At 41.0% G+C, this 10,000-nt stretch overlaps 2 protein-coding genes across 2 annotated transcripts in view; one reads left to right on the top strand and one right to left on the bottom strand.

The window, feature by feature from the left end:
- The window catches only part of twz (BTB/POZ domain-containing protein twz), a 425,221-nt gene that overhangs the window by 407,069 nt on the left and 8,152 nt on the right, over positions 1 to 10,000 (bottom strand). Inside the window, exon 2 of the mRNA XM_076212157.1 lies at positions 4,127 to 4,161. Coding sequence (XP_076068272.1) covers positions 4,127 to 4,161 — 35 coding nt within the window. The remainder of the gene's footprint in view (positions 1 to 4,126; positions 4,162 to 10,000) is intronic.
- The window catches only part of LOC143040754 (voltage-dependent calcium channel subunit alpha-2/delta-1-like), a 590,989-nt gene that overhangs the window by 272,595 nt on the left and 308,394 nt on the right, over positions 1 to 10,000 (top strand). The window lies entirely within an intron of this gene.

Here is a 10,000-nt window from a genome sequence, read left to right on the forward strand (position 1 = left end):
GAATCAGAACCAAAGACATACGACCGAATTCCTCAAAACGAAAGAGAGGAATTTTCTTTTCCCTATCTGACCCAAATTAAAAGCTTCATTACATGTCCTGGTACATTGATTCAGTCCACATTATTTTTCTTGTATCCTCTACGATTGGTACGCCTGTTTGTAGTGATACAGTTGGTTAATTTGGTATTTAATTTTCTTTCAACTTTTACGATAAGAAAGAAGAAACTTAACAAATACTTCAGTGCGCCAATAGCAGTCAGTGAAACCACTTATGCCATTGTATCTAAACAGAAACCATGACTGACAACAGCTTTCATTCTTAAGAGTTAAAGGAAGGTGGGGCTTAGTAATGACGTCATCTATCCTTTGGGTATGACATCACAAAGTCTGTGGGTGACGTGACGTCATGTTGACTGTAACATCATGTTCAACAGACCTCGGATCAAAACATTGTAAGTGGAATGAATTTACAACCAGTATAACTTAATCGCTTAAAGATCAAGTGATATTTATTCACCAATGGCCCCCGAGGAAGTATCACACAGGCACTGAGGGCCGTCGTCCTGCCCTGTCATTGTCTTCATGGACTTAGATATGGCGTATAGCCAGGGGTTGTGAGAAGTTGGGCGTGCGCTCGCCAGAAGATGGGCGTGTGCCTGCGAGCGGCCAAGGTTGTCTCTGGGAATGGCTGGGCAAGTTCTCGGGAATGCTTGAGGGAGTTCTTGCAATAAGCATTGCATAAGCTTGGTCATCCCTCAGGCTATGTTTGTGTTCTTCAGATGCCTATAACTTTGTTCTCCCAAAGATGAGAACCGCCTCTCCACAGACCATCCCCAAAGACTATCAACACCTTCACCTCTACCAAATAATGTAATCTCAAAGTGTTGATCCTGGGTCTCCAGACTCGGCCCAATACCTCTTTCAGCCTCCATTCCTTCTCTGCAACATTTTTCACATAATGAGAACTGACATTCGGAGACTTGCAGGTGACACAAAAATAGCTCCATATTCCGTATTCAAGCCCATACCCCTATCCAATGTTTCCCTATAGAGGGAAAGTATTTGGCGGCAAGACTGTTACCGGCTACTGCGGGGCCACGAGTTTTAATTCAGGGGAACCTGAAAAAGCAACTGAAGAAATTGACGTCTCTTTGCAAATTTCATCACATGTTTGGGAACACCTTGACGTGAGACAGGAAATGTTAAGGTACACCTTCCACCGGATCGGCGCGTGCTTGAGAGTTCCTCCGCGTGCCTGCAATTGCGTGAGCGTGTGTGCGAGAGCTGCTTGTTACTCTCATGAGAGGAGCTTGGCGTGTGCTTGCTTGCACCTGGGTCTCCATTCGCAAGAGTCTCGAGATGTCGTCAACCCTCTTCAGCAAGACAGATTGCATTACACACCCAAGCAGACGCCAGAACATTCTCTTCAGCTGAGCTGAGACACCTTCCAGGCCTCAGACCCTTCCGATCGCGATCCAGCCCTTCGCTGAATACAGTAACCTGCCTGTGCATGGTTCCATTTAGCAAAACTTTAAATAAACCAGGTGGTTTTATTCTGCTGAGGGGTGGTCCTCCAGCTTGAGAGAGATTCAAGTCAATCAAAGCCACCATCTACGCCTGAGGTTCAATCGGGAAGATGTTGATGGAGGTTGGGTTCATTTATATGGTGCAGTGTAATGAACATTTTGTCTGTGTATGTGTGTGTATGTGTGTGTGTGTGTGTGTGTGTGTGTGTGTGTGTGTGTGTGTGTGTGTGCGCGAGATTCACCATTCACCATGGTCTTGAATCACGTGTTGGACTCGTGATCGACATTTATTAACCTCCTGGATGAGAGCTTAGAGCTCGTATGACCGATCTATTGGTAATACTGTGACCGTACACGTACACACACACACCCAACTCCCTGCACACGAGAGTTAGAGTAACAACCTGCAGCGCATGTAATTATTTCAGCCCTGGGCGGGATTCGAACCCGGACCGCCGTAGTGGCAGGCGAGAACTCTAACCACAGCGCCACGAGGTGTGTGCGTGTGTATGTGTGTGTGTTTGTGCGTACTTTAACGTTTTTACCCTTAAATTCAAAGTGATACAGCTTTGAGGCGGACTCTGGCCTGAAAGGGGCCTCTTTCGATCGCGGCCTTCTTCAGGTAATTGTCACCGTTTTCTGTTCGACACCGATTATGATATTTTTCTTTGCATTTCTCACCTTTCTCAATAAACACAAAAATATGCAAAGCCTGTCACTGTCCGACCTTTACAAATCTTTTCTCTAGGTTTTGGTCCTAGAAGTCCTCATCTTTGTTGATTTCTTCTCAATTTCTCCCTCTCCTTTCAGCAGCACCGTCTACTTCTTGGGTTTTTTTTTTTTGTATTATCATTGAAATTATAGTTATTAATACAAATGTCATTGTCATTATCATTATCGTGTGTTTTGGACCCTGCGCAGCCTTAGGAGAAATTGATAAAGTACGTAAGACTTAGGAGAAATGTTCTAACAAATGCTAAACCCACGTGACGTCATCCGGTCATAAAAACCTCTCATTGGACGTTTTATTCAGTTGACCCGCCCCCGGCTATCTCGACTCCCCTGATTGGTCGGCTGAGACACCTTCTTGTGACGTCATGCTCGAATTGGCGCGAATTTTGGTTCTTTTGCGAGTTTCTTTTGGTCACTGAAAATGTGTCTCCTTCTTAGGCGTGTCTGCGTGTGTGTGGTCTTGTGTGTGATTGCAGATATGACTGTAATCAAGTACAAAGTACAACCGACCAAGACACGAGCCTGTACGATTCAATAAGACATCCGAAGAAGCAAACAAGTATGTTTAAGTGAGTTGATTGAAAAACGCTGTGTACTTTGAGTATGACATGTGTGCTCAGACAATATTATGTAAAAAAAAATCTAGGTATTCACATTCGGAAATGTCAGGTTTGATCTCTAAAGTTTAAGGTTAAAAAGTCATCTTGAGAGAAAGGAAAACTAAACTGTGTAGGAAAGGTGAGATATAGGCTTTATATGAACGTTCGATTAAAAGTGAAATGACATTTTCGACAAAGTGAGAGGACGCAATTGTATGTACACAAAACAGCACAAAAATTAGTCCAAAAAATTGTCCACACAAATTCATGATAGCACCCAAACCACATAATCCGCCCCACAACTGTCCACATAAAATCCCAAAAATTTCTAAAAATAACACATTCATGAATACCCCAAAAATGTCCATAAAGACCAACAAAATAACAAGCCCCAACACAATAAGAGCCCAAAGCTTTCTATTCGGATCAGACCGATAACAAATTTCAAAAAAATATTTCCTTAAAGAAAAAAAAAACATATCTATTCAAATCAAACAGATTAACAAAACATAACCTCCACATGAGACAAAGTTACAATGAAACCCCAAAGCTGTCTACTCAGACCTACACAGTAATGATAAATACATACATATACCAAAGGCTTTTTCCCCCTACATGGGGGATAGCCAAAAAGAAAAAGGCATAGAAACCACTTCCACCCATTCCATGTCCTATATATTTCACTCCCCTCCACCCTCCTCAATAACTTCAATAAGCTTCCATGAAAAAATACATACATACATACATACATATACCAAGGCCTTTTCCCCCTTACAAGGGGGGTAGCCAAAAAGAAAAAGGCATAAAATCATTCCCACCCATTCCATCCCTGAATACACTCCACACCCCTCCACCCTCCCTCTTATCTTAGCACCTCCTGAATGACGGGTCATTCCTGCACCTTGTCCACTGCCCTGGGTCAGAAGCAGTGTCGCAAGACACAGCACATCCACAGCAAGGCCGCTTCATTAAATCGGCGACCCCACCCTCTCCGTCCCCCCATTGCATAAAATACACCAACACAATAATAATCCCCCCACATCAACCTACGTGACCTCAGACCCCTTGAGACACAATAATAATCCCCCCACATCAACCTACGTGACCTGAGACCCCTTGAGACACAATAATAATCCCCCCACATCAACCTACGTGACCTCAGACCCTCTTGAGACACAATAATAATCCCCCCACATCAACCTACGTGACCTCAGACCCTCTTGAGACCCTCCTAAGGAAATGAAACAAACCCCGAAGGAATTGTCTTACCAGAGCAGCTGCTGTGAGCACACCTGACGATTCATCTAAAAGAAAGTATTTCCAGTATATCATCAGAACAAGTTTATGGTAAAAATATAACCAAATATAGACACAACCTAACATCAAAAAGAATACAAGTTTGAGATTGTCTGAGCAAGCTTCCTAAACTTAACTAAATGTCTGTAAATCTACAAAATTCATCAGGATAGGATAAATATAACCAAATATAGACACAACCTATCATCAAAAAAGAATACAAGTTTGAGATTGTCTGAGCAAGCTTCCTAAAATTAACTAAATGTCTGTAAATCTACAAAATTCATCAAGATGGGATCCAATCAGTCTGTTATTGCAAAATATCATTACTTGTTCTTTAAACATGTTTGTCCTAAATTTACAAGCTTAACGTAACACATAGGAATGTGTGATTATCTTAAAATCTACTGTAAACGTAGTCAAGCAATTTTTTTAATGGGCAAATCCCCTAATTTCATAGGCAAATTTTGTGGTCTTTGACACATTGAACGCAGGCGATTATATCCAAATGAAAGTTGGACAACCCCGATCAGAAGGGAGAGTTCTGAGTAAATGAGACCCTATTCAGTTAGGGGTTCCCAGTTAGATGAATAAACAATGTCGGGCACAACAAAATATATGGTCTATTTCAGCGGGGCTGAGAAAAACGGAATTCGCGTGTATGGTAACGTTGTGCAGTTGCCATATTAGTGATTCTCATTTTTTTCAGATCCGTTAAAGCAGAGGACATACACGCGCACACACACATACACACACACACACACACACACACACACACACACACACACACACACACACACACACACACACACACACACACACACGTCTGTTCCCGAATTGATCCAACGGCACAATGGTATAATGTAGACAAAAGTATTTCCGGAAAACCTGGGTAGATACATTAGTTTCTTTATACAGCTAGATCAATAAAGATGAACAACTTTAATTTCTACAAAATAAAAAGGTATATTAAAAACTGCATAGTAATCAGTAATCCTTACTACATTTCCAATCAGAGAAAGTCTGTAATACATCTACCCAAGCATACAGCCATAAATCAAGCTTCGACGACATATTCTCCTTTCATGCTAAAAGATGACGCTTTAGTTCTTGCATTCTTGTAATGTTGCATATATATATGTATATATATATATATATATATATATATATATATATATATATATATATATATATATATATATATATATAAAGATTAGTAACATTGCAAAAGGAAGACTTGTCGGCAAATCTTATAATCTGACTGTACAAAAGATCACCGTGTCAGACGCTGCCTCTTTTTGAGCTCCTGGGTAGGATTTTCTTTGGGGCTTGGCACTCCCGAAACCACAACGACCTTGGTCATTCGCGGGCCCGGGAAAAAGAATTGTATCTCACCTTGCACGTGATTTCTCTCTCTCTCTCTCTCTCTCTCTCTCTCTCTCTCTCTCTCTCTCTCTCTCTCTCTCTCTCTCTCTCTCTCTCTCTCTCTCTCTCTCTCTCTCTCTCTCTCTCTCTCTCTCTCTCTCTCTCTCTCTCTCTCTCTCTCTCTCTCTCTCGCTATCGCTCTCTCTTGCGTATGCAGGTTTATGTATGCTAGTGCTTGCCTGTGCATGGTTGTGTATATGCATGTATTTGTGTGCGAATTAGTATGCATATTTGTGTGCGTGCTTGCACGCATTTCTGTGACCTTGTATCCACGGTGTGCGCACATACGTATGCGTGTGGAGAGGATTTCTCTCTCTCTCTCTCTCTCTCTCTCTCTCTCTCTCTCTCTCTCTCTCTCTCTCTCTCTCTCTCTCTCTCTCGTACTTTTTATTTATTTATCTATATATTTATCTATTTATTTATCTATCTATTTATATATTTATTTATTTATTTATCTATTTATTTATTTATTTATTTATCTATTTTCAATTATTGTTTTCTTAAGGAACCTATTCCCGGAGAGCCTCGTAGTTGACGTCTTCCACCATCCATCCTGACGAAGTAGCGCCGCGGTTTACAGAAATCGAATCGCTCTTCTCCGGTTTCAGACCCTCAAGTCTTCCTTCCTTGCTGCACGGACTTCGGCAAGAACTCGTGGCCGCGGTCGACTGTCCGAATTCCTTCGGTCACTTCCTCAACTGGTCTTGTCCCAAGAGCTCGAGCTCGGTTCCAGCGTGGTCTTTCAATACAGAACTTCGAAGAAGATCCGTGGTGTCTACCCCGTTAGTATCCAACATGGTGTCTCACATGTAAAATTAGGAACTTTTTTTTCTCTTCTAACAAAATGTAACAAATCGCGCCCGTCTTGCAGTTTTCATGCGTCGCATTAACTGTCGACAGAAAGGCGATAGATCAAGATCAAGATCAAGATGAGAATCCCCGCCACAAATACAAACACACACACACACGCACACACACACACACACACACACACACACACACACACACACACACACACACACACACACACACACAAATGCTGGCCAAGGCTCACGGTTAGCCCACTTTTGCCTCTATTTTCATTTCGACGACACTTCAAGAAATTTCGACCTTGACAGGACAAAATAATTTTACTATCATTGGCAGGACTCGGCCCAGTGAATACCGTGCCGAGCTCATGGCCAGGTGGTCGTGAGTTCGATTCCCGAGACTCACTGCGTGCTTCTTGTTTTGGTCCCCGACAACATTGGTCAGGCGGGGAGGCAACCCAAACACTAGCCTTAAAAAAAAAAAAAAATAATAATAATAATAATAATAATAATCGAATCCAACTGACAAGGGATGTCTCACTTCCCACTTCGTAGTACTGGGTTGGCGAGTTGACATGACTCAAGGTTCCGAAACGTTTAAACAACGAGTTGTCGTGCTGAACAAAATGAAAACGTTATTCAGCACATGTTCAGGGATGGCCTGAAGTGTGTTCAATATAAATGAAAAGATGAATTGTGTGTCGAATATAGATGAAAGAATGAATGTACGATCCGATTCAATTACACTCCATCAGAAAAGCTGAGGCATCGTTTATATTATTCAGGTTTATATTTAAGGATTTGTATACCAATTCGCCGGACTGTTTTGTTTATTCCTGGTGATCGGATTCGCAAAGCTTCTACGATCGTAATATTCATACGATCGTAATAATTATACGATTGTAATATTCATACGATCGTAATAATTATACGATCGTAATATTTATCGACCGTGATATATATACGATCGTAATAATTATACGATCATGATATACATACGATCGTAGTAATCATACTACCGTTATATTCATACGATTTTAATATTGATACTATTGTAATATTCATGCGATCGTAATATTCATACGATCGTAATATTCACATGATTATGATATTCGTGCGATCGTAATATTTATATGATCGTAATGTTCATACGATCGTAATATTCATACGATAGTAATATTCCAACGATCGTAATATTCATACGGTCGTAATATTTATATGATCGTAATATTTATACGATCGTAATATTCATACGATCGTAATATTCATACGGTCGTAATATCTATAAAGTCATAATATTTATACGATCGTATTATTCTTCCTTTAACTCTTTCGCTACAAGGGAGACTTTCTTCAGCTAAATGAAACCATTTGCATGTTACTTATAAAGCAGTAAAATGCAGACAAAATTATCTTTTGCCCCGGATACGAATGAAATCGCCTGTGGTAGGCAAAATAAGGAGATCTGAAACCCTGCGCCAAAAGGTTAAGTATTACATATTTGTTTTTCAAATTTCTTCAGCGCCATAACGAGGGCCGATTTTCTTAAAACTTAATATATTGCCAAATTAGGAATTAAAGAATAGCTCGTGTTGCATAGAAGTGGAGCCAAATTATGTAGAAAATGAACACGAAATCGATCAATAACAGCAACAGGAAGGAAATATAACATAAGTAGGATAGCTACAGTTTAGAGCCAATCGCAAGTGGCGAATCCCATTTTCTATGTGCGATTCTCAAACCAAGTCGCTTCTGATGCAAACTTTTGATTCCGTGTGTATTTACATATATATATATATATATATATATATATATATATATATATATATATATATATATATATGTATGTATAAAACCGGTTTCATTAGGATCTGTTAAAACGAAGTTAGTTTAACGGCGCAGTGCTAAATGTTATTGTCAATCATCACAATCAGCATCATCATAATCCCTATTATCGTAGCCATAATCAGCATAACCACAGTCATCAGAATCATCAGCATAACCACTATCTTTATCACAATTATCATCATAACCACAATCATCATAATCATCATAATCACTATCATCACCATCATCATAATCACTATCATCATCATCACCATCATCATAATCATTATCACCATCATCACCATAACCGCTGCAAAAACCCGCTTCCAGGAACCCCCCCCCCCGTTAAGATTAACTCTTTAACCTCTTTTTATACCCCTGTTGTCCTTTAAGTGCTCGGCTTATGGGAATCAGGGAACGGGGTAAGAGCGGGGCCATGCACATGGCAAGATTCAACATCCGTTTAAACATCATCCTTCTGGCTGATGCCAGACGATGTCATGCAACACAGAAGAGTCCGTCAGTGGTGCAATAAAGGCTGTAATTCCTTTTAATAAACCTGCAAAGGTCCAATATCCAAAAGGCTTGGAAAGTCCTTTGAAAGGCCCAGCATCCAAAGGATTCTCATCAGCTTGGAGAGCCCTCTGGACACCATCGGGGGAGTCCTGCCCACAACCTCGGTGTGGTCCCTCAGTTCGGTAGGATCCTCATAGTTCGAACTCACGGGAGGACCCCTCGGTTCAAGAGAGATCCCGTTCTTCGGCCCAAAGTTCGTTTTGTCCCTCTTCGGGACGCTCTCTAGCTTACGACGTCAGTATACGGATGGATGGATGGATGGATGGGTGGGTGGGTGAATGGATGGATAAATGAATGAGTGAATAAATTCATGAAGAGATGGCTGAATGAAGAGATGGATGCGTATATAGATACAGACCATTAGGCAGGTATGGATACACAGAAGGATGGGTAGTTTTATATGGACAGATGGATCGGTAAACTAATTTTCCTCTAGTTTGATCGCGTTCATTGAAAAATATATAATAATAAAGTGAAACCCTGGACCAATAGGCGTGTGGCTGCAGCCGAAGCCATCATCGTCGCCCTCAGTTAATTGCAATAACAGCAACTATAACAAATTCTCTAACGTATTCCTCTGCGCTTGTGGGGAACCGTCGGCGCGCCCAATACGGCACCGCTCTGTCTAGATGGATTCGTGGCCACCGCCAGGCGATTCTATTTGCTCTGACACGGGGTCCCGATCCCTTATGATCCTGTTCAGACTGGAGTACACCTGAGTGACATCGCCTCTAATTTGCGATAATTTCATCTGTACAGAGCGTCACCGTATTGAGGCGTCTGAAGACTCGCGGAAGGAATTTCTTCGAGTGTGACTCGAGGTGAGGTTCGACTCCATTATAGATGCTCTTAGAGAGAGAGAGAGAGAGAAAGAGAGAGAGAGAGAGAGAGTGAGAGAGAGAGAGAGAGAGTGAGAGAGAGAGAGAGTGAGTGAGAGAGAAAGAGAGAGAGAAAATCACCTTTTCAATACGAAGCCCCACTTTTTTGTATTTATTTACTTACTCATCTATTCATTCATTTACCTATTTATCTATTCATTTGTTTGTTTTTGCTCCTTCACTGAAATGATTATAAAAAATTCTCTCTGTTACAGGGAATCTCCATAATTCGGAACTCTCCCATATTCGGAACTAAAATTTCCAAAATCTACAAATCTCAGGGACACGAGAGGCACTTTCTAATATTCGAAATGAAAAGAAAAAATGAATTT

The sequence above is a fragment of the Oratosquilla oratoria genome, chromosome 29 (genome assembly GCF_046742065.1).
Source record: "Oratosquilla oratoria isolate Oo_2021 chromosome 29, ASM4674206v1, whole genome shotgun sequence".
Taxonomy (NCBI): Eukaryota; Metazoa; Arthropoda; class Malacostraca; order Stomatopoda; family Squillidae; genus Oratosquilla; species Oratosquilla oratoria.